Genomic DNA, 24,681 nt, shown 5'->3' with positions numbered 1-24,681 from the left:
GAGATGAACTGCTTCTAATGAAGCAGATGAAGTTTTAGGGCTTGAACTGCACGACAAATCGCTCTTCTCTTACTAAATAGTAGAGTAACTATCATTTATGAAACTGGATTCTCTCAATCCAAGTGCAGCATATACAGTGTGGTTTGATGGAAGTCATTTTCATACGTTTGTGTTAAAGTGTCATCATGAAATGAACAATAGTTCCACTGGTCAGTGCTGTATGGGTCTTATCGGTCATGATGCTGCTGTGATGATCTAACTACTATACATTTGTTACATGTTGACGGTTTGAAGAACTGAGGAGTCCAGGCCAAAATCATCAACCATCAAATCAAGCTGACAACTGACCTCTATCACCTTTCTGTCCCTTGGTTCATTCTAGCCCAGGATGGCCTCGTTCACCTGTGTCCACACAGACGGAGTAGATTACTTTATAATCATTATCAACCAATAGTTATTACTAACTGTCATGATAGAAGAAGCCATGAAAGACCAGAACATTATTCAGAAGAGTGGATTCTTTACAAGGAATCCATTCTTTCAGTTTCAGACTGCTTGTTTTAGCCCCCCCCCAATATCAAATGTCTATCTTAGTTTGAGCATTTTAACAGTAAATGTTTACACAGGTTGTTGCACCAAACGTCATTTGTACGGAGAGTGTTCCATGACGAACACAAAGCAGCGTTGCACGTGGTCAGTGAGGTCGACATCGACGTGGACTCGCTGAGGGTTTTATTACCCACTCCCACTAACTGCGTTTGGAATGCTACTTAATATGGTGGACCCTCCACATGAACTTGCAAAAGGAGTGCAGGTGTGTAGGGAGAGGGTGGAAGGGCCAGACTGGAATTGGGCCGCAGCAGTGGCGGCTGGCCAATAGAGGACACTATGCCCCCCCCCCTTTAGCCACAGAAAAAAATAAAATAATAATAAATTATACAAATTGTCAATATTTGTGCTTTTGAAATATGGAAGGCACCCAGTAATATGTGTAAAATATGGTATCTGCGCAAAATATATGCTTCTCCTGCGCGTCCTCTAGCCTGTCTAGCCTGTCAAGCAGCCATATACTGTAGGCAAAGTGAACATCTTTTCTTCTACATAGTTGTCCTCAGTCTCATCTGCTTAACTTGGTTATGGAGGCATCAACATTTAACTGAGACTTTCATAACAGTGAAAACTCATCATAGCTTAATTTAACACCATTATTCCTAGTTGCACTTCATGTTTACTTCTCCTGATCTTTACCTCCTATTGGATTATATATGTATGTGTTTTATATTATACTGAACATTATTATATGACATATATTTTATTATATGATATATATATTATATTATACTCAACATTATTATATGATATATATATTATATTATACTGAATTCCCTGTGAGGGTGACAAAAATAATGTCCTGATGTGTTTTTGAAAGTGTTATTTACTGCTTTATTTCATGTTGGAATAAATGTTAAATATTTAGCTGCAAAGTAGTAATGCGTGTTTGATACTGTAATTTTTTTTGCATTAAATCATACAGGGATGTTTGCTGAAATTGATTGGATGTGGCACAGCCCTACCTAGAACATGTTCCACCAGCCGCCACGCAGTCTGAATTAACTGAAAAAAAGTCTACAGCATGATCAAATAGTGCGTGGAACACTATAGCACTGTAACCACTGTGTGATCAACTATTTACAGTACAATCCTCTAGATTTCTCATTCCAAACTCCCAACAGGATCTTTTAGATCTACCTCTCTCTCCTTTTGGCCCCGGGTATCCCAGGTCCCCTTTGTGTCCTGGTCTCCCCGGCGACCCTACAATGGCTCCGTGTGCTGCGGAGGACAAATTCAGATATCAGAAATCCTAATTGTCACATCTCTCAGCTTCTTCATCCTTCTTCTTTGTAGCATCTTTTACTTTTGACATATTCCACTAAATCAGTGACATTTGCGTGGGAACCAATCAGTCGGCTGTATCCAGGGTGACCTGGGGGGCCAGGTGGTCCCGGCGGCCCTTGGATGGCCCGTTCATTGTGGTTCCGATCAAAATCGCGCAGCAGACCGTGAGCTGGAGAAAAGGAGACAAGGTCAGGAGAAGTGTCAACCAGTACTTCTACCTCTCGTGCTTTATTGTAGAGTTGGATTGGAGATCTGTAACGTCATAGTACAGTGGCTCACATTTGATGTATTCCAACAGATTTGTGGTGTTTCCATGGGAACCAAACCCCTGGCTGTATCCAGGGGGACCTGCGGGGCCAGGCGGTCCCGGAGGTCCTTGGAAAACACGACTGTTGTATTCGCTCACGATGTCGTGCAGAAGACCGCGGGCTGCAAAGGACAAGCAGGGGAAAGTTCTCTGTACCACTGGTTTCAATCAACCCCCAGAACATATATTTGAAAGGACACATGTCTATATGCTAATGAGCCTGCCTGTGACACAGGAAGGGGAGCTTAATCTGATTGGCTTGTTGAATCACATGATTTCCGATGCCGGCAGCCCACCACAAACTGACCGGTTGGACTTCTTTACCAGTTTGTGGGTTGGTAGGCTCTCCAGATACACAAACGTATATGCACAAGCATGGAGTTTTTCATGAGATCACACCCTTTGGCGTTCGGGCATTAGAGTTTTGATGATAAGAAGTCTTGATGGGTACACTTCTTTTGGTCGTATCCTGTAGGCTGCAGTTTGCTCCAAACAATAGCAGCAACGGTTTAGTAGTGACTGTGATTCCTCTTTGAATTTTTATTTTTTTTTTTTTACATCTGATATATTCCACCAGATCTGTAACAGACCCTGTGCTAGAAATGACCTTCAATTATAAAAGCCCATATAGCTCCTATCCACTTACATTTGATGTATTCCACCACATCCACAATGTTTTCACGAGAACCAACCCATTGGTTGTGTCCAGGCATTCCAGGAGGTCCAGGAGGTCCTGGAGGTCCCTGCACTAGACGTTCAGAGTCCCTCACAACATCTCGGAGCAGACCGTGGGCTGCATGTGGAGGACAGAAGAGTTCAGTGGAGGGAAGGAGGAGGGTAAGTAGCAATATCTAACAATACAGCAAGGAATCTCTGGAAGCAGAACTATGGTTGCACACTTGTTCAATGTTACAAGTGCAGATGTAAGAGGCTTGTCCAGGGCACAAGGGCGCAACAAAAACTTCACGACTGTGCATGCGCGCGGGGATAAACCAATAGCAAGCGATCTTAGAGGGTGAAGCCTACACGATATACACTGGCGAGGGATGAGCAAGTAGGTGTTGTACGATGTAATTTCCGAACCAAATTCATTTTCATGTCAGTCAGAAAATACCAATGCCTGTACTTCTGTGTGCTCAATGGTGAGTATGGCCCTGTGTTTGTGTGTGTGTGTGTGTGTGTGTGTGTGTGTGTGTGTGTGTGTGTGTCCCCTTCGCATAACTCAAGATCCGTTCATCCGGTCTACTTCACACTTCTCAGGTGTATTGCTGGGAACCAAAGGACGGGCCGTGCTGAAGTTGGTGCAATTTGGACACGTGACACATTGAATATTAATAAACCTTTAAAAAACAAGCAGACAGCATTCTGTATAGCATCAGGGGAGGAGCATGTTGTCCACAGCAGGCTGATTGACAGGAGTTTACTTTTGCTGCTGAATACTGGACATACTAACATTACAACCAAACTCATGAGTCATGATAACGCTCCCGATAACGTTCCCGATAACGCTGCAATCAGCACTTCCAGGGACCAAGCAATTCCGACCGGGTAGGCAGCCACGCCCCGAATGGGCAATACACTAGTAATATAATAATGACAGCAAGGTTCAGAGAGAAAACACTTGTCATGTGATAACGTTCACAACAAAACGTCCTCTAGATCACCTACATTTGATGTAATCGGTTACTCTGACAGCCATATTGGCGTAGTCTCCAGTATCCAGGTTGCGGTCTCTGGCGCTAGTTACACCTGCCTCTCCCTTGTGTCCTGGGGGTCCTGGAGGGCCTGGCGTCCCAGGAAGACCAAACATAGCTTCACTCACACCGTCACCTGGAGATAATACATCATCCATCCATCCATTTTCCTCCGCTTATCCGGGGTCGGGTCGCGGTGGCAACAGGCCAAGCAGGCTGACCCAGACCTCCCTCTCACCGGCAACATGTTCCAGCTCATTCTGGGGGATCCCGAGGCGTTCCCAGGCCAGCTGCGAGATGTAATCCCTCCAGCGTGTTCTGGGTCTTCCCCGGGGTCTCTTCCCAGTTGGACGTGCCTGGAAAACCTCCAGTGGGAGGCGTCCGGGAGGCATCCTAATTAGATGCCCGAACCACCTCAGCTGACTCCTTTCGACGCAAAGGAGTAGCGGCTCGACTCCAAGCTCCCTCCTGATGACAGAGCTCCTTACCCTATCTCTAAGGCTGAGCCCGGCCACCCTACGGAGGAAGCTCATTTTGGCCGCTTGTAGCCGCGACCTTGTCCTTTCGGTCACGACCCAGAGTTCATGACCATAGGTGAGGGTAGGAACTTAGACCGAGTGGTAAATTGAGAGCTTTGCCTTCCGGCTCAGCTCCCTCTTCACCAAGACGGTCCGGTGCAGTGCTTGCTTTACTGCTGCAGCCGCACCGATCCGTCTGTCGATCTCCCGCTCCATCTTACCCTCACTCGTGAACAAGACCCCGAGATACTTGAACTCCTTCGCTTGAGGTAGGCACTCTGTCCCCACCTGGAGGGAGCAATCCACCGGTTTCCGGCAGAGCACCATGGCCTCAGCTTTGGAGGTGCTAACTCTCATCCCCGCTGCTTCACACTGGGCTGCAAACTGCCCCAGTGAATGCTGGAGGTCACGATCCGAGGAGGCTAACAGGACCACATCATCTGCAAACAGCAGAGAGGCGATCCCGAGACCCCCGAACCTGACGTTCTCCACCCCCCAACTGCGCCTAGATATCCTGTCTGTGAAAGTCACGAACAGGACCGGAGACAAGGGGCAGCACTGGCGGAGGCCAACACCCACCGGGAACGTGTCTGACTTATTGCCGAGAATGCGGACACAGCTCCTACTGCAGTCATACAGAGACCGGATCGCCCGTTGTAATGGGTCCGGCACCCCATACTCCCGCAGCACCCCCCACACGAACCCCCGAGGGACCCGGTCAAAAGCCTTCTCCAAGTCCACAAAGCACATGTAGACTGGTTGGGCAAACTCCCAGAACCCCTCCAGTAGTCTTGCGAGGGTAAAGAGCTGGTCCACTGTTCCACGGCCGGGACGGAATCCGCATTGCTCCTCTTGAATCTGAGGTTCGACAAACGGTCGGAGCCTCCTTTCCAGCACCCTGGCATAAGCCTTCCCCGGGAGGCTGAGTAGTGTGATACCCCGGTAATTCGAGCACACTCTCCGGTCCCCCTTTTTGAAAATGGGAACCACCACCCCGGTCTGCCGGTCCATGGGCACTGATCCCGAACCCCATGCGACATTGAAGAGGTGTGTCAGCCAGGACAGCCCAACTATGTCCAGCGCTTTCAGCATCTCAGGGCGGATCTCATCCACCCCCGGCGCCTTGCCACCGAGGAGCTTTTTGACTACCTCAGCGGCCTCTGCCAGGGATATGGGTGAGCCTCCCCCTAGATCTTCAGGCGCTGCCTCCTCTGCAGAGGACATGTTGGTCGGGTTTAGGAGTTCCTCAAAGTGCTCTTTCCACCGCCCGACGATGTCCCCTGTCCTGGTCAGCAGTTCCCCCCCCCTGGTGAGAACAGCCTGGGGTAAGCCCTGCTTTCCCTTCCTGAGTCGTCGGATGGTTTGCCAGCACCTCCTTGAGGCCAATAGAAAGTCCTTCTCCATGGCCTCCCCGAACTCCTCCCATGCCCGAGTTTTAGCATTCGCGACCACCGCAGCTGCAGCCCTTCTGGCCTGCCGGTACCTGTCAGCTGCTTCGGGAGACCCCTGGGCCAACCAGGCCTTGAAGGTCTCCTTCTTCAGCTTGACGGCTTCCCTCACCTCCGGTGTCCACCACCGGGTTCTCGGGTTGCCGCCACGACAGGCACCGATGACCTTCTGGCCACAGCTCCTAGCGGCCGCGTCCACAATAGAGGCTTTGAACATGGTCCATTCGGATTCCATGTCCCCAACCTCCCTCGGGATGTGTGAGAAGTTCTTCCGGAGGTGGAAATTAAAGACCTCCCGGACAGGGTCCTCCGCCAGATGTTCCCAGTTCACCCTCACTACACGTTTGGGCTTGCCGGTCTTTCCAACTGGTTCCCCTGCCATCTGATCCAACTCACCACCAGGTGGTGATCAGTTGACAGCTCTGCTCCTCTCTTCACCCGAGTGTCCAAGACATACGGCCGCAAATCAAATGATACGATTACAAAGTCGATCATTGATCTCCGGCCTAAGGTGTTCTGGTACCAGGTACACTTATGAGCCACCTTATGTTCGAACATGGTGTTCGTTATGGCCAAACCATGGCACGCACAGAAGTCCAATAACAAAACACCATTCGGGTTCAGATCGGGCAAGCCGTTCCTCCCAATCACCCCCCGCCAGGTTTCTCCGTCATTGCCCACGTGAGCGTTGAAGTCCCCCAGGAGAACTATGGAGTTGGTAGGCGGTGCCCTTTCCAGGACCCCTCCCACCGACTCCAAGAAGGCCGGATACTCTGAACTGCTGTTTTGGTGCATAAGCACAAACCACAGTCCCCGCAACCCGTAGGCGCATGGAGGCGACCCTCTTGTTCTCCGGGGAGAACTCCAACACAGCGGTGCTCAGCCGGGCGGGAGTGGGGATACTCACGAGCCCCCGGCTGAGCGCCGCTGTGTTGGAGTTGCCTCTCACCCTGGGCAACTACGGAAAAGGACAAAGTCCAACCCCTCTCCAGGAGCTTGGTTCCAGAGCCAGCGCTGTGTGTGGAGGTGAGTCCAACTATATCTAGCTGGTACCGCTCCACCTCCTGCACCAGCTCTGGCTCTTTCCCCGCTAGCGAGGTGACGTTCCACGTCCCTAGAGCTAGACTATGCTGCCGGCGATCGGCTCGCCCAGGCCTCCCGCCTATCCCGCCTGACGGTCTGCATTGCACCCGACCCCGATGCTTATCCCTGCGGGTGGTGGGTCCACAGGGTGGCTGCTCCATGCTGTTTATTCGGTCTGAGCCCGACCGGGCCCCATGGGCGAAGGCCCGGCCACCAGACGCTCGCCGGTGAGCTCCCCTCCCCTGAGACCTGTTTGCCTTGGGAGACCCTACCAGGGGCTAATGCCCCGGACAACATAGCTCCCAGGATCACTGAGCCACTCAAACTCCTCCACCACGTTAAGGTGGCGATTCGCGGAGGAGGGAGATAATACAACATACAAGAAATAATTGCTTAGTTATTGGGTCAATAAACCAGACTGATTTATGAATTGACATTTTGTGGAGGTCTATGTTGACATTGTGCCTTAATTAAATGCTCAAAGAAATATTTTTGTATAGTTGATAACCAAAAGCCGTGTTATGCAATACTTTTGGACCTATATGCTAAGTATAGCAGAAAACACATGACAAGTAGTTTTTGTTAAACCCTACCCATGTGCTTGAACAAGTCGAGGACTCACGCTCAGTCACAAGTCCTACACTAGCTGTAAAGCAAAGTAACGTTCTACCGAAATCGGTGAAGTAAACTCACTCTTGACATATTGTTTTTGTGCTTTCAGTGTCTCTCTGTTTACATGCTCAGCATAGGAAACCAGGCCGTGGGTTTGACCAGGGGTGCCCTTGGGTCTAGAGGGGCCTGGTTGGTCTTTGAAGGCCACACCTTTGGAACAATGGAACAGATGTGGAGGAAGACATAATGTATCTTATACTAAGTTAAATCATCATTTTATACCATCTATACTTGTATATTTTGTCAGATGAACTCCTCATGGACTGATGGAGCTAATGTTTTTAGACAGACTCACTTTGCAGGTAGTCACGAATGTCTGAACTGATGTAGTTCCCAAATCCTGGTGGGCCAGGTGAACCTGCTGGTCCAGCTGGACCTTGTGGACCAGGCATACCGGGGAAACCAGGAGGCCCCTGAGGACCTGCTTGATACCCACCTAGTTGAACAATGAAACTGATCATTGGCTTAAGAATGCTACTGGATCCAATTACTTGAATAGACATTACGTGAACAAAAACAGGATGAACTGTCTGTGTTCTTATTGTCTTTCTTACTTGATAACAAGTTTCCAGGAGGCCCAGGGGGTCCAGGGGGTCCAGGGACACCTACCGCCCCCCTCTCTGGTGACAGACAGGACTCACGGTCAATCACTGTCATGTTCTCTCATGGTAACCTGTAGGTCCATCTGTAACACTCACCATTCATGAGGGTCAGGACACGTTCAGCCACCTCCTGGGGGTTGACTCTGTAGCTGCCGAGACCTGGAGCTCCAGGAGGTCCTGGTGGACCAGGAGTTCCAGCCACGTATCTCCTCACGTCCTCTCCTGGACACAAATAATCGACACACTTTGACAAACAGTCTCACGTGCTATGCTCTAAGAGCAGTGTATCAAACCAACAAACCTCAATTCAAATGTTCGGTTCTGCAAAAAATATGGGGACTTTAAAGACCTCTAAATGAGACTTACGTTGTAACAAGTTGATAACGTCATTGACAGAGATTGTGCCAGGTGAACCTGGAGGACCAGGAGGGCCAGGAGTCCCATCATATCTGCTACCTGAACCTGGACAGGTGAAAGTTTTCACTACCGTAGGTGTTACATACAGACCTCCTGTGTAATAATTCATTCATTCACTTTATTACGTAATTGATCATTAGTCTGGATGTAGGCGATAACTTGGTTGGCCAAATCCTCCACCGGCCTGTCCCCTGCAGTCCCCGGGGCCCCTGGAGGACCAGGAGGTCCAACCAGATACTGCCTGATGCTATCACCTGCGTGTCGAGACAATGTTGTGTCATTCTTTTGCTCACAGAGTAACAGTACATGAACCAAAGTAAATAAATGCATGGCTTACTCTGAAGGTACTCTGCTATGTGCTGGCCCACATCAGTTGATCCGGATCCACTTCCATCTCTTCCATTTCTTCCAGGTTGTCCAGGTGGTCCAGGTGCACCTGGGGATCCAGGACTGAATGAGCCACCTGGTATGACACCACAAATTATGTCATGTAGAAAAAAAGACTGAAATATCAAAGATTAAATACCTACAATTATCAATACTGCTAAATTATAAGCGGAGCCATTTGACCCAGTGGTGAGTGCTGAGTGGTGAGGCCAACAGAGAGATACTTTAAGCTGCATTTCCTCCCAGAAACAGAAGAACAAGTCCACCGTCCCTTTTTAAATGCTAAGTTAATGCAAGTCTTCTACGAGGAGACACATTTTTATTCATTAGTCCACCAAAAGATAATCCACCAATGTAGCATTGCACTCTTTGTTTCAACATTGTCGGAGTCAATGCAGTGGAAGGTTTTTTTCTCCGTTATCTGATCCCGTTATCGTTAATATATGTTAATAATCCTATTGATATTCATTCATATTGATATTTTTATACTTGCTTCGAACCAAACCTGCTCCTGCCAGATCCCAACAAATGAATATTTAAAAACAATCTTTTGGAGCATGTCGGCATGATTGACAGGTGTGTTATTTGTCAACCATTGTTGCTGCTTGTTCTCAAGGCACAACGATGGTGAAGATTATCTTCATGATATGATTTGATATGATATTTAGGATGGCCTTACCATTGGAGACCCCGGGGACTGCGTCACCTGCAAGGAACAGTGTTACATGTCATTGTGGGTTCTGTTGTTTTGCTTGTGCATGTGTCTGTTCTATGTCTTTGTGTTCTAGGTGCAGCTCCCTGACTGTTGATGGAGGGCACCTGTGTGAAGCTGTGAGTCTACATAGGTGGCTCGTTACTCTGCCTACACTTCCTCTCAACACCCTGACACAAGACACAGCCTCTTCTGTTCCTCTATGTTGTACTTTTTGAACCGACCGATCTGTTTCTAGCTCCGTCGTCTCTTCTCGGTCCTTTGCCTCGGTCTCTAACTGTCTTATCTTGAACTGCAGGTCCAGTTCTTGTCAGCTTAAAGACTGCTTATATTGAGTTATGATTTGATAACATAATTTGTAACAAGTATGAAAGAGAGGATCAGACCATTGGACTGACATTGGAGTTTACCTTTAGGTCCTTGTGGCCCCTCTGGGCCTGGTGGACCCTGAGGCCCCCTGGGTCCAGGCTGACCTGGGAAACCTGACATGAAAACCAAAACACTGATGGAACATCTGGTAAAAGAGCTTGGAGGTTCATCATTGACTCTTGAAATCCCTCCATAACAACTGAACTCCGCCTAAAGATGAAGGCTACAAGATGTGGAAGAAAGCTCTGGAAAATAGTAACAAATATTACAATCCTAGGGGTTACTTTTGATCGATCCATGTCGTTTGACCCCCACGTTAAGCAGCCGTCCAGATCATGTTTCTTCCACCTAAGAAATATCAGTAACTGAGATCTGTGGTATCAACAGCTGAACTAGAGATGATCTTCATCTCTTCACACATCGACTACTGCATCACACTTTTCTCGTCACTCAGTGTATCTGCTCTCAACTGTTTGCAGGTCATCCAAAACACTGCCGCCAGATTACTCACTAGGACAAGTCGACGCTCTCACATCACCCCCGTACTCCGATCTCTCCACTGGCTCCCTGTAACTTTTAGGATCCACTTCAAAATTCTCACTCTCACTTACAGGAGCACTACACGGTCAGACTCCTACATATGTGACTGAATTACTTCACCCTTATTCACAGGCTCTCAGGTCAAACGTGTTAAACTATCTGTCTGTCCCACGCACTCGCCTTAAGACCCGTGGTGACCGAGCTTTTGAGGCAGTAGCACTGAGGTTGTGGAATGCTCTGCCTGCACCCTTACGTTTCTCAGATTCTGTGAACTCATTCCAGAATCAGCTCACACACCTGTTTAGACTGGCATTTGACTAAAAACTCATGTCCTAGGCCTGCTTTTAAACCATGTATTCATTTTGTACTTTCTGTGTAAATGATTGGCCCTCATATGGTCACATTGTGTTGTTTATGTTTGTAATTCTGCCCTTAACAAAAACCACAACAAAATAATTCTTACATCAAGCAAGACTCCTCATATTATCCATTAAAAATCCATCTTATCTAAAAGTTGTTCACATACCGAAACCCGGTTCCCCTGGACTCCCTGGAAGACCTGGTTGACCTGGTTCACCTGAAACAATTATCATTACATTAAGATGTGTTTCTTTTAAACATTTGTATTTTCTAAACCATGATGTATGTCATGGCTTTCAATCTTCTCACCTTGGTACCCCTGTGGTCCTCGGCTGCCTAAGGACAATGAATGATAAGATGAGAGAACATTTCTGTCAACCAGAACAATTCTAACGAAGATTCCTAATTCATCTTGACCCGTGAGCTGCCACATTCACCTTTTACAGCTTTCTATACATGAATCCGTTATACATACAGTCCTCTGAACTATTTTGAAAGAGACTTTTGTTGTCAGAAGTATCTGATTTGTCAAACCTACCTGCTGAACCCTGCGGGCCTGGGGGTCCTGGTGGTCCAGCAAAAAAGGTTTCTGAGGCAAACCAGGGAAGAACACATGAAAGACGCCAAGCACAGACAGTAGAAGCTGAATGAAGCTGAATATGACAGGTTTCTTGATTCATTTGTCTTAAATAAGATTTCTTTCACCAACCTGAGGTTGGCACAAAGCTGCCAGGTTCCCCTCTCTCTCCTCGAGGTCCAGGTGAACCAACTCCTGTGAGGACAACAGAAAACATTTCACTTTTTATTCTGACACTGCTCAAATCATCCCGCATGCTGACGATCTAGGTATCTATTTTTATATATCTGTGTAATGCAAGATACTTGTTTACCTGGCTCTCCTGAAGGACCTCTGCGTCCTGGAGGACCTTGTTTAATTCCACCTAAACAAGAGTTACAGCAGCATTCGCATGATTATTAGTTTGATCTAAGCACTTAATCCAATTATTTGAAAATGCCCTAAAAATGTTACAAATAGCTTTGGACATACCAGGAGCGCCTTGAGGACCAGGTGCTCCAGGAGGCCCTGGTGGGCCAGGCAGTCTAACCGCTGAAGAAAGTCCTGTTTAGATTGAAAGCATAGCAGGGGTAGGGGGGGTTATTCTTGATACCACCACCAAATGTTGCCAACGTGAGGAATTATAGAAATAGAGATGTACTCACTGTCGGTTCCGGTGGTACTGGCAGTTTCTGAACTCATGATACCAGGCTCACCAGGTTTTCCTTGCTCTCCCTTTTCTCCCTTCTCTCCTCGGTCTCCCTTAGATCCTACGTTATGATATCAATGTACCATTACAGAAAAAACCAGTCTGTTCAATATATGTCAATAATCCTCATGTCCTTCAGTCCATTTCGGACTCATTCCAGATGCTTAACACGGGTCAAGAGTTTGGGTTTACCAGGTTGTCCTGGGACACCAGGGGGGCCAACGGGTCCAGACAGACCATGGGTTCCAGTAGGACCTTGAGGCCCAGCAGGCCCTGGTGGTCCGGGGATTGCCACAGTATTGGAGCCACCTAGAAACAAAAAACAAGAGTCAAACGCCATTTACATTTTAGACTTTGTGTTCAGTTGTCTAATTGGAGCAACTATTGCTTTGTCAAGGTTCTTACTTGGAGCGATGACTTTACCAGGAGATCCTGGTTCACCTGAAAGACACAGTTATGTTTGATTACATGATCAAACTCTCCGTTATACACTATATACAGGCATACAGGGTATCAATAGTTTTGGGGAACTTTGGCATGAAATGTGAACTACCATTTACACAACTAGAATCAATGCTTTTTCTACAGTAGTTCTCATAAACACATATTTAGAAGTAAAATCATTCATTTTGTACATGAATGCATGGTCCCCAGAGGATGAATTATATTAACTTTAGAGATTCCCCGACTTTTCCTCTAGCACCATCATCAATGACTGTGCCCTCACCCTCAGCTGTGTGTTTAGTGCCAAGGACAAAGCGTTCGCACAGTTACACACTAAATTTGTCTTTCATTGTTAGTCAGCAAGCTGACGTTAGCAGCAGTGTCTGGCAGCCGCACAGCCTTGCTGGCATGCCTGCATGACAACTGTGCATACTGCCGTGCTGCTGTGTGGTGGTAGTAGCCATACCTGGGGGACCAACATCTCCAGGAAGTCCAGGCTGTCCCCTCACTCCAGGAATTCCCATTGAACCTGTGTCACCTGCATACAGACTCTGGATTACAGAGCAGTCTTTACCTTAACAACAACAACTCTAAATAATTGTGGATGTTTCTCTGGCAGCCATGTCAGAATGTTGGCTCCTACAGAACAAACTCCGGGGTGATGAGGTTTGATGCAGTTCTCATTACATCCCTCTTTAATCCACACATCTTGGTCATATATTTTAGTACTTTTGTGAAGCTCTTTCCTCACCTGCAATTCCTTTAGATCCCTTTGGTCCAGCAGGTCCTTGTGGTCCAGTTTGTCCAGGTTCACCTTAAACCATGAGAAACGCCAAAATCTAAAACCTTTTTCTAACCAATAACAACTTCTTCGAAGGTTTGTCAGACTGTCTAAATAACATTATTATTGTATAACACACCTGCTGGTCCACGTGGTCCCCTCTCTCCATGTTCTCCTTTGGTTCCTGTCAGCCCTGGTGTTCCTCGATCACCTGCATTCAAAATGAAGCTCTCAGAAAGTTGGTCTGAACTCAAACTGAGATACTCAGGAGTGACAAAGTGGATGTGACCCGACTGGGAAACTGGGAAAATACACTTTTCCTTCAAATGTCCCATGTTTAATGTTTAAACTTAGAAAACTAGCAATAGTGGATATATTAAACTGAAGGAATATTTTTGACTTGAAGCACTGATTGTTTTTTGAGAGATCATATTACTTTTGTAGTTTTTTGTTTGTGTGAAATGTGAAAAGAATATAAACCCTAAAAGGCACCTTTTTCTCCTGGTGCTCCCGCTTCACCCTGGAAACCCTTTGGACCTGGAGCGCCTGCAAACACATGATTACAGATTTAACACATGACTGCAATGAATCAATCAATAGGAAATAACAGACAAAAACAGTAATTCGTGAGTCTTTACCGGGGCTTCCTGAGGTACCGTGCTCTCCCATGGCACCTAAATCAAACACGGAAATCACAGTGGCCACTGATTTTAGCATCTGTTAACAAAGTGACTTTACATGTCATTTTCCTTAGTGATTTAAAAAGATAAAGTTATTTGTACATGGCCTAAAACATGCAAAAACACTGGTATGGTCTTTTAGATTGGACCACAGCTGGCCTATAACTCCACCATGACCTTTGACCTTACCTTTCGGCCCCACAGGACCAGCAGGACCTGAACGCCCTTCCTCGCCTTGAGATCCTGTCAAAACCAGGTTTCATTCTCAAAGACTGAACACAATCAATGAATAACTTTCCATGATTCAACGTGGGTGACGTGAACATCTTCTACCTTTGTCTCCTTTCTCTCCAAAGCCTGGTGGTCCGGCTTCTCCACGGGGGCCCATCGGCCCGTCCCGGCCTCGCTGACCTGGTGGTCCCTCGGAACCTGGTTCACCTGGTCACAAAGGAGGAGAGACTCGCTTACTCTCACTTTTCTTACTCCCAGTGTCGGCTCGTCCTCAAAGAACAAAGATGATGATTTAAATTTAACACTACCTTCACTACCCTTTGGTCCTCTCGGTCCATCCAATCCTGGGTGTCCCGTCTGCCCAGAGGGGCCTAAAGAAATAAGATAAACGAGGGCAGAACCGGCAGTGAGTTGGTCACCTCTGTGGGAAGGAAACAGCTACAACACATTTGTTCTTACTCTCACCTGGCAGGCCAGGAAATCCGCCGTCTCCTGCAAAAGAGCGATTCATAGCCGTTACACAGCTTTCTGCTTATCACACACTGCTGAGGTTTGATATTCACAACATTTTCAATACATATGCAGGACTGATCCTCACCTTTTTGTCCTAGCAGCCCTAGATCACCTGTAAAGAAACAGCCAGCCTTAAATAGGATATCGAGGACAATATCAATTTCCAAATGATTTAATGATTTGTGCAAACATGCCTTTAGGTCCTGCATCTCCTCTCTCCCCTTTTAGTGAGTATGTAAGTGTATCTGGTGGTGGAAACAAGTTAGGATCAATGAAATGTAAGCGTTGAGGAAGTTTATCTATTGACGAATGTGTTGATTCATGAGCTTATGTGAAGATAACTCATCCGTGTGTTATATCTCCGTACCTCTTACCACATCCGAGCGGAGTTCGGCCCTGACCAGCTGCTGAACGGCTCTCTGCAGGGCAGCGCTGTCCTGTCCCGGTCCACTTCCTGCACCTCCACCAGGCCCAGCAGCCCCCAGGTTGATTCCGTTGTCAGAGCGGGTCAGGGTGGCCCCGGAAGAACTGCTGCCCATGTATGACGAGTCCAGCGGGTCGATGATGTTGATGCCAGAGGAGGCCGACAGTCGGCTGGACCTGGCCGACGCAGTGCCAGTGATGGCTTCGAGAGCATCGACGCGGTTCCTGAGCCGTTTCACCTCTTCACCTGTAAGGCCAGAGAGAAGGTGATGGGCTCGTGCAGATGACCTTCAGTGAGCCCTGTTAAGGTAAATAACATGCTGCTAGAGAATGCATGTCTTGCCCAAAGCGATGAGTCCAAAGAGGACGCCGAGGAGGAGGAGCAGGCTGAGGAGGAGGCCGAGCAGCCACTTCCACCAGCTGCAGCAGGAGCAGAAGCTAAAGCCTGACTCATCATTGCCGATCTCTGAGAAACAAAAAAACGTTTAGCTCCTACGGCGATAGGTAGACACTTAATAGACATTTATTCACAAGAAAATCTTTGACTTGACACTTTCAAATTCTTATTACTTGTTCTTTTAACACCTATTTTAGCAATTCTGCTGTGAATCTAGTTTTTGGTGGAGTTCAGGCAGGATGTGACTGTAAACCTGTGTGTACAACAGATTATAGTTAAAGGGAAAAAGTAAAAATGGGATCAAATACAATACCTGCATAGGTGGCTTTGTCTTTTGTTGCAACTTTTAGGGTTGAAACTTTAAAAAGAAAAAAAAAAGAAACAGCAAATAATTGCACACCGAACAAGAAATAGGAGGTATGTGATGAATCCAAAAGCCCATAACGTTTAGTTGTATATCGGTCTACATTTAGCATCTGGTCCTCCATCCAGTCTGCTGGATGACAGCCTCTGCTTCTCTCTCTTTAGGGAGTCCCCAGAGTAGGTAGCTACAAGACAGAACAGTTACAGCAACACTGATCATACAAAGAACACATCTTTGGTGACTTTAAAATCTCCGCAACAGTGAAAGCAGTCAAAGGCAGTGGGGTCAGTATATCAGGGTTAGTAGTACAAGCAGTAGTACTTGGTAGCAATTTAGTATTACCAGAAGCCCGAGCTGGTGCAGGCATGAACTGCTTCCCTGTGTCTTTGGTCATCACCAGCCGCTCTGTCTCCTTCTTGACGGGAACATTCTCCTTCTCTATCAGCACAAACTTGAAGTCTTTGCCTGAGGCGTCGTCATTAACGGGACTGCTGGGTCTCACTGTGGGACACAGACAACACCGTTAGAAGCTACTATAATGTCCTCGTCATTAAGACATTTTGAATTACATGTGCGGAGATACAGTCACTGTGGCGGGCCTCAGCACCAAATGATGTGTGTCGTATAAGGGCCTGCGCAGTCTGACAGAAGTGGGTAATCTCACTCTGTTTCACAATCAAATCTATCAACACCTCACCTGTAGTGGTGCTGATTCCAGTGCCAGACACATCTTTCTGCACGCCATAAACTGTGAGGAGACAGGCACGCTCGTTTAGATGTGATTCATGACGGCCTCTTCACACATTAACTGTAGTGTTTCCTCACTGAAACTGACGGGTTCAATATTGGCACCTCTCAAAAAGATCATCTGAGCTTTTCCCTTTTAATGTTGTTGCAGTAGGAAAAGATTGACAGGACATCAATGGATACGTTTTTGTTCTTAACGTCACTGCTTCACCTATTTGTCTGTTGGTTCCAGTTGGAGAGAGGACCATAGAACCGGTACTGGCCAGGTTATTCTGAACACCATACACAGGACCTGAGACAGAGAGAAAATCAACACAGTTATCTTCTGTCAGTGCCGAAGCATCAGGATGTGAAATCCCAGTGGGCTGCGACATGACAAGAGGAGATTCACCAGTGCTGCTAGCAGATGGTCCATCGTTCATGGAGGGAGAGCCGAGTGTCAGGTTGTTCTGAACTCCTGCACAGGACAGAACAGAGCACAGTCGTATGTGTCCAGCTATCACAGTTGGCAAAGCGAAGGAAAGATTTTCCTTAAAAACAATGAATGGACCATTTTTCCAGTTTGAAAACAACGATGACTTACAGTATATAAGTGTGCGCACACAGTTCAGCAATGGAAGTACGGCTGAGTGAAACAGCTTGTCGAGCTACATAAGAGCATTAACCAGCAAAGATGGTGACTGTACCTAAACACACAGCCTTTCCAGAATTCTAGAACACATTAGCTAGTGTGCAGGTATCAACATGTATCTGGTGGAAAACATCAAACACCAGGACAGAGACTCAGAGGTTGGACTTTATTCACTTTTAAAATGGAGAGTGGTAGTCAACATCTGTAATAGCTTGCAGCCATAGAAGCCACCGGTGTTTCTGTTTAACTAGTGACGTGTTAACTGGTGACTCTCAGCAGAATGTGTGACGACAGCTGTTGAAAACACCAACAGAACTTGTTGGTGTCCTCGTAAAAGACTTCAATCCGTTTTAAATACAGACTCATCTGAGTTTATTATCTACCAACTATTTACATAAGTTACTGTCTCTCTCTCTCAATTAGATTCAAATGGTTTTATCGGCATGACGTTGTACTACATGTACAACACTGTACATGTTGCCAAAGCATATTTGAATGTAGAAAAGTATTCAAATCAATAGAATAAACTAAAACATAAAGTCCTACAAGTTAAACGTTGGTTTGAACAATACAAAGCGGAAACAAAGCAGAACTAACAACAATAACAAGGTGCAGGCAACTGCCACTCTCTCACTGTCCCCCACTGTCCCCCACTGTCTCTCACTGTCTCGCACTGTCCTTCACTGTCCCCCAGTGTCCCTCACTGTCCCTCACTGTCTCTCACTGTCTCTCATTTTCTCTCCATGTCCCTTACTGTCTCTCAGTGTCTCTCACTGTCCCTCACTGTCGTTCACTGTCCTTCACTGTCTCTCACTGTCTTTCACTGTCCCTCACTAAATGCTGGTGTGTTGGTGGAGCAGGTTTGTGGGCTCAGCAGCAGGACCTGCTGGTCTGCCGGTCTCTTGGCACTGCAGGGCTTGGTAATGATACAAGTGTTGTTCACTAAGTTTTAGATGTGTCCAAAATGTAATTTCTCTTTTTTGTGTTTTCATCATGAGTGGATAATGGCCTAATTCTGCCCTGCATGTATTATTAAAGAGTAAGTGAGAATTGCTGCATAGTACGCCTTATTCACCTATAATAACTAACTACGGTCTCACACAGGTGAAAATACAAGTCCACCCCATGAACCTCTACTCTGGGTGTTTTATTTTGCTGATAAAGCCTGGTTACACAATGGTCCCTTTGACTTTAAGAGCCTGGTCACCCAAATCACTAAACACTTTTATGTTCCGACCTTTTCATTGAAACAATGTCTGCTGTAGAAATAGTCACAAGTTAAATCCAGTTCAAAAAACCAAAACATGCTTTACTTTGTGAAAAAAACCCACAGTCCCTTTGCTCAGGTGTGACCATGCGAGAGCTAACTGAGAGTGGTGAGATACAATAGTTCCTCTGGCTACAGGTTATTGCTTGTCATGCAAGACCCACCTGACGGGTGAAGGGTGGAGGGAGAGGACAGGGTGTTGGTGTTGTAACTGTAGCTACTGCTCACACCTCCGGACCAAATGCTGCCATAGTGGTCTAGTAGGGAAGACAGAATGAATGAGGACAGACTAGAAGAAGTGTACTTTAAACAATGGTTCATCAATGCTCCATATTGTGGTACATAAAGGAGGCCAGTGTGTATGAATATCACCATATGATGGCTGATCGGTTGAACCTGTGCTGCGGTTCTTGGACACGGTCCTAGTGTCCACGCTGGCCTTCTTGGGGATGGGCAGCGTGTTGTTAGGGGACTGAGTGGGGCTGGTGCCGGTGGAGCGCTTTCCTCTCAGCAGGCGCTTCACGTCATCCAGCTCCGTCCCTGCACAGCAGAGCTCACATCAAACAGAGGACCACTCTGTGTCCACTTCAAGAAAGCTTTTAGTCAATGCACCGACAAGAAGTCAATAAATACCAACATGTCAGACTGACAGTATGTCATGATCACACTGCTGCATCATGACCTCTTTCTTTTGGGATCAGATGTAGGTATGCATGGCCGTGAAGAGTCCTATACTCACAGCTTGCTGGAGGAGAAGCACTCTGCAGCCTGGCTCTGATCTCGCTCTCTACACAAACCACAAAATGTTTTCATTGTACATTGCTTTGATAACAAGGTATAAAGTAAAGGTCAAACCTGTATTGATATGCATTGTTTATGTCCTATCCTTTAAGTGCACTGTGACACAGCAGCCAGTGTACCTCTGCTCTGAGTTCTCCCTCTGGTGGCACTACTTGAAGTTGCACTTGAAGAGCCTAAAAGAAAAAAGAAGGAAACCTAAATCGTTGACAGTTTGAATTTGTGTGCTCATTCCAGATCATGATCTGAGACCCAGGTAAAGCTTACCGTGCTCTTTCCTGTTGTACTCTGGAGAGGAGTTTGTGCTTGAACTCTCTGAAACGTGGTGACAAAGTAATGATCAGATCAGCCTTCAAGAAACAGTTCAGCAAAGCAGCGTGAATGACTTGACCTCTGACCTATGACTAACCGTATAAGACATCTGAGAGAGCAGCTGCCATGCTGGTGCTCATGTTCTTCCTCTCTTTTGGAGTGGGTAAATGAGTGACAGCGGAGGACAATCCTCTCTTCGTTCCCCCGGATCCTCCCGGACCGTAGCTGGCCTTCGTCACTGTTGAAACCGTCACCGAACCTAGACCCCCTTCCCTTTTTCCTTCTCTGCCGCCACTCGCAAAACCAGAGGACATGCTGGAGGACCCTCCACCGGCAGCCCTAAACCCTGCCCCTGAGCCCCCCGAAGCCGCTGACCTCCCTCCACCGGAGGACACAGCGGAGGAAGCTCCTAGAGTTGAGAAGCTGAGGCCTCCTGGTCCAGAGGAGCTGCTGGATGTGAACAGAACGCTGCTGTTAGAGCCTCCTGATGCAGCTCTCTCACCTGACCCTCCTGCACTCAGAGAAAGATCAGCTAAAGGGAGAGAAAGGACATTAAAAGAGAGGAGATTACAGCGATCAGTTATTACACTCTTTGTTAAAAGATCCGCCTGAATCCAGTTTCACCTACAAGACTGCACTGGCAAAGCTCATATTTGAGCTATAACGTGAATACCTATTCAAACTTCTTTTGCCTGGTAGTGTGCCTGAACATGCTTAATACTCTCGGAATCCTTCCACTTGTATGAGATTGATTTATGACACACATAGAACATAGTTGCTGGCGCTGCCCAGGGTAATGATCTTTTAATAAAAAAGACAAGCTGACATCTGGAGCCTCCAGCTTCCTCTAGGGGAGAAATATGACGATAGCATGTCTCTATCATTCTTTGCCTCCACCAACATATTTTAAAGTTGCATTCAGGGGGTTTTCTGGCCGCCTGGGGGTAGCAACACAAGCTGTAAACATAACACTGACATACAATATGATCAACTTCTACAGTTGATATGGCTAACATGTGAGCGAGAAACCATCCTGCAGAAACAGAGATACACGAGCATTCATCTGCAGCTGTACTTTGGCTAAATAATAATATTCACTCTCCTTTTAGCTTAGCTTTGGTCTCCATTTACTTTTTTTTGGTGCTGGGAAAGTAGCATACGGTAGGTTTATTTATATATATATATTTTATAAATGGGTTTCTGGTTAGATGTCTGAAATGAGGTCTGTGTTTGACACAAGGGTTTAGTTCTACGATATTAAATAGGTCAGTAAATGCCCCTCTGGTGAGTTTAGAATCTTTTACGTGTCTTAAAAAGAGTCTAAATGAGACGACTAAATGTCCTCACTGGAACACTAGTCCTCCTTTAGCTCAGTGGTGGAGATGTGAAGCCATGTGACCGTGGTGGAGTCCCTTTATGGCATTTAGAACGTTAGCTTTTTACTTTACACTTCAAACAACATAAAAGTGGTGTTCATTAGTGAAGATTACAAAACCTGTAAGTATCATTCATGTTTGTTTGACACAGATTATTTTCTGTAGTAATCCAAAATCAGAAGAAGAATCCTATTGGCTGTTTGTGGAGGGAACCAGTGATGATGACTTCCTGTTGCACTACAGAAAGACCTGTAGCTCTCTACGAGGGTCATCTGTGTGTGTGCGAGTGTTTTGGGGCTATGTGTGTCATGAATAACTCTCCCCGGGGAGGGATGATCTGTAATCCAACATTTGAGTCAGTTAGTATAAAACAATTTGATCAGACCAGACTTAACTTCACAATCTGCCATTCGATATGGCACAGCTTACTTTGTGATGTCAGTTGAGTAGAGAACTACATGTAATGAGAGTATTAGTTTCACAGCAACAGCATCATCAACAATCACCCTGCAGATACGTGACACTGACCAGCTCCACCGCTCTAACTTGGGAGCTGACCGAGAGTCAATGCACTCTATACTGCAAAGACGAGCTCGTAGTTAGTGGCTCTCAAAACTTTCAGAGTAGCTTCCCCAACACTTTGTAAGGAAGGATTGAATTATAAAATACTAATACAAGAACACTGATGTTCTTATTTCATTCTCTAGCATGTGTCCTTTGAAAGTTTGGTCCACTGTAAAGAGTTTTCCTCTGAACTAGTCCTCATATAAAAACAGCACAGCGTGTATTGAGGTGGAAGCAGAAATGAAGGAGACAGATCCCTTTTCCCTTTTTTCTTGTAATTTAAATGAACAAACCTTTTAAAACGCTGACATCAAACTCATGGCATGTCAGTGATACATGGCATTACACAGCTTCTTTTAGCTCGTGTGAAGTATATCAAATCAAAAGTGTAACAGGTAAAGGCCAACACCTCTGAGATCTTACCTCTGCTGCTTCCTCCAACACCTCCAGCAGAACCGACAGTCGTGGTTGTAATTAGTTTGTCCATTCAATGCTAGCTGTTGAAAAGAAAGCAGAACACACACTGTTTGATTCCTGAGAACAAATACCTTTATACTGTGTAAAATATGACAGACTAAAACTGTGAAAAAGTAGATTTTGGTCACGCAGAGCTGGAAAGTTACTACTCCCCGAGGCGTTACACACAGGCCTTTTTTCTGAGTCATAAACTTTCATTTTGTGTGGTCATATTTCTTTCCTTTGTAGCCATGTTTCCTGTGGATGGGGCTCTATAGAATCCAACATGCCATTGATGTAAAGGGTTCACCTGAAGCTGTATAGAAAGGGCGTAGCTCTATGATGAATGTGGCTTTCCTTTGAACAAAAAGAACCTAAAAGGCGGATCACTACAGAACTTCAGCTGAAACAGGTGAGGTTTCACAACCAGAGGAACAAGGGCACACTGACACTAACAAAGAACTCACAAACTAAAGTTAGATAAATGAGATGGGGCATTGCCACAGAGTTACTTCTTTACATTTTAGAGATCACAAATAAAGTAATGGCTTCAAAAATAATACAAAGCATGTGATTAGAGCATTTTCCCATTCAAATGAGCGGTTGAGCGGGGACGCTGGCGGCATGAAGGGAGGCTGGGCGCCGTCCATCTGCATGAAGTGGTCGCTCTGCAGTGAGACAGAGCATCTCTCATCTCTCCCTCCTCCTCCTGATCTGACAACAGGTGAGGGAGGCGTGTGTGGAGCCAACAGTCCTCTGTAGCTCCATATTGTGATGAACTATAAGCCCGCCCACTTTTTTTGCTGTCCAATCAAATATGAAGGATTTGATTTAAATCCCTCTTGTAACTGTTTAACGCTCAAAAACTCTGTTTCATTGTGAAAGATGTCACAGTACAGAAGCTACAGACGCTCTAATGTCTGTTCCACTGGGACTTTGGGGATTTGTCTACAAACAAAAGGCTTTAGTGAATCCCGTGAAAACTAGGTGTTGCTTTTAGCTCATTTAGTTGTTCCATTTAGTTGTGGGTAGAGGTGTGTACACTGTCCACTACACTGTCATCTATCATACTGCCACTAGGGGGCAAACAGAGTTGCTCAAGACTGTTGTCTTCACTGATAGAATTTCGATTACACACGCACTTACGCAAACTTTTGAAAGAAGAACTTAACATATTCTCCCTCTTATTAATAAAAAAGTAAATCCTTAAGCACTAACCGACACCGTGTCTCACACCGTTTTGGTGCTGCAGCCTTACCTGGTCTGGTCTGACCAGTAGCTTATGGTGGCTAACCTTAGCTAAGGTTAGAAAACTTCCCAGCTCCCTGACTTTATCACTGCCGTTACACTACATTTTAGCATTTAGCATCATCCCATCATGGTTCCTTGTGGCCGCAGTGGCTGCTGTTAAGAACAGCGTTACATAGTCTGGCTTTAAAGACACTAACATGGAGTATATGGAGACAATTTGTTCCTTTTCTCATTGTATTTTTGTAAAACATGAGGAAGATCAGTTAACTCCATTAGTTGTTTTTTCTTCCCAATCATATTTGCATTGTTTAATATCATAATGACTTGCTGTGTTGCTCTCACACTGACAGCATTTGGGATAACTAACGGTTAAACGTGGTTCTATTTAATGTGAACAAGGGTTGGCCTGTCGCACCTTTTAACATGTTTTTACTAGCCTGGAAGGTCGGTAGGTCGGGAATCACTTGCCCAAAGTCCATTTGTACTTGCCCCGATCCAAATTGTTTTATTTATTAGCAGTTCTCAATGAACTCTTAGCTGCATGTAAACGAGATGCTGATGGTTCTTGTCATGACACTCCAGTGACGTTTTTCATAAAATTGATGTGCCTTTTGAAAAAGAACCTTGTTTACTCCGCCTTGCTCTCAAAGTTATGGCAAACTGCATAATACACAAACACTTTCCCACAATTCTATTCACTTAAGTGCATTTTTGCATGTATTCATACACTGCAACTTCCTAACCTTCTCACTATATGTGTTATTATGCGTGTTTGAATATACTTTGTTAATGCATTGTGCCTTTTATTTTTTTCCTGCTATTGCATGTATTTCATGGATCAATAAAGATGATCTTATGTAATCTTTAAAAGGCATTTTCCATGTTAAAGAGACTCAGGACATACACGCTAAAGTCTATAGTTATAATTATTCATTTATTACCGTTATTCACAACGATTATGGCTGCCATGACTCATGTTATTCCTTTGAAGTGGCGACAACCTGAACCCGTGAAACCATAGTCCAGCATTGACTAATGATTGCATAGTGGCTAATAGGTTTGAGTGATTTTTTAAAACAGAATGGGAGTGAGTTTTCTTACCTTTTAGATCATTTGTTCAGAAATAATGCCTCCCCCCACGATGTCTCCCAGCAGAAAAGACAGATGAGTCTTTCC

The 24,681-nt window shown here is 45.9% G+C and overlaps 1 protein-coding gene across 1 annotated transcript; it reads right to left on the bottom strand.

Annotated features, from left to right (window-relative positions):
* Positions 1 to 373: 373 nt before the first annotated feature.
* Positions 374 to 24,681, bottom strand: LOC116394260 (collagen alpha-1(XVII) chain-like). Its single transcript, XM_031867223.1, has 52 exons — positions 24,607 to 24,681; positions 22,222 to 22,295; positions 19,956 to 20,390; positions 19,814 to 19,861; positions 19,669 to 19,722; positions 19,488 to 19,535; positions 19,145 to 19,288; positions 18,913 to 19,005; positions 17,242 to 17,307; positions 17,062 to 17,142; positions 16,801 to 16,851; positions 16,446 to 16,604; positions 16,207 to 16,287; positions 16,053 to 16,097; positions 15,686 to 15,808; positions 15,287 to 15,589; positions 15,114 to 15,164; positions 15,005 to 15,031; positions 14,872 to 14,898; positions 14,715 to 14,777; positions 14,509 to 14,613; positions 14,365 to 14,418; positions 14,134 to 14,169; positions 13,988 to 14,041; positions 13,635 to 13,706; positions 13,466 to 13,528; positions 13,118 to 13,252; positions 12,676 to 12,720; positions 12,463 to 12,579; positions 12,245 to 12,331; positions 12,054 to 12,125; positions 11,896 to 11,946; positions 11,715 to 11,777; positions 11,544 to 11,594; positions 11,315 to 11,341; positions 11,178 to 11,222; positions 10,919 to 10,933; positions 10,147 to 10,218; positions 9,704 to 9,730; positions 8,975 to 9,100; positions 8,763 to 8,891; positions 8,587 to 8,676; positions 8,317 to 8,442; positions 8,173 to 8,238; positions 7,914 to 8,054; positions 7,640 to 7,768; positions 3,872 to 4,033; positions 2,850 to 2,996; positions 2,176 to 2,325; positions 1,916 to 2,065; positions 1,750 to 1,830; positions 374 to 402 (listed from the first exon to the last, which is right to left on the bottom strand). The coding sequence occupies exons 2-52, from the start codon at positions 22,283 to 22,285 to the stop codon at positions 374 to 376; spliced, it is 4,680 nt and encodes a 1,559-aa protein (XP_031723083.1). The 5' UTR covers positions 22,286 to 22,295; positions 24,607 to 24,681.

Source organism: Anarrhichthys ocellatus, unplaced genomic scaffold, assembly GCF_004355925.1.
Source record: "Anarrhichthys ocellatus isolate YVR2014 unplaced genomic scaffold, GSC_Weel_1.0 scaffold38, whole genome shotgun sequence".
NCBI classification, from domain to species: Eukaryota; Metazoa; Chordata; class Actinopteri; order Perciformes; family Anarhichadidae; genus Anarrhichthys; species Anarrhichthys ocellatus.
Note: the sequence above shows the minus strand (reverse complement) of the source record. Positions and strands in the feature narration are given on the sequence as shown.

Bases quoted from the DNA above. Each gene is read 5' to 3' on its own strand.
- LOC116394260 (XM_031867223.1), bottom strand. From the start codon at position 22,285: ATGGACAAACTAATTACAACCACGACTGTCGGTTCTGCTGGAGGTGTT. The intron at 16,288-16,445 runs GTAATACTAAAT...TCTGTCTTGTAG, and splicing joins TGCACCAGCTCGGGCTTCTG to CTACCTACTCTGGGGACTCC. The intron at 8,677-8,762 runs GTAATAAAGTGA...GTCCAGGTTCAG, and splicing joins CCAGACTAATGATCAATTAC to GTAGCAGATATGATGGGACT.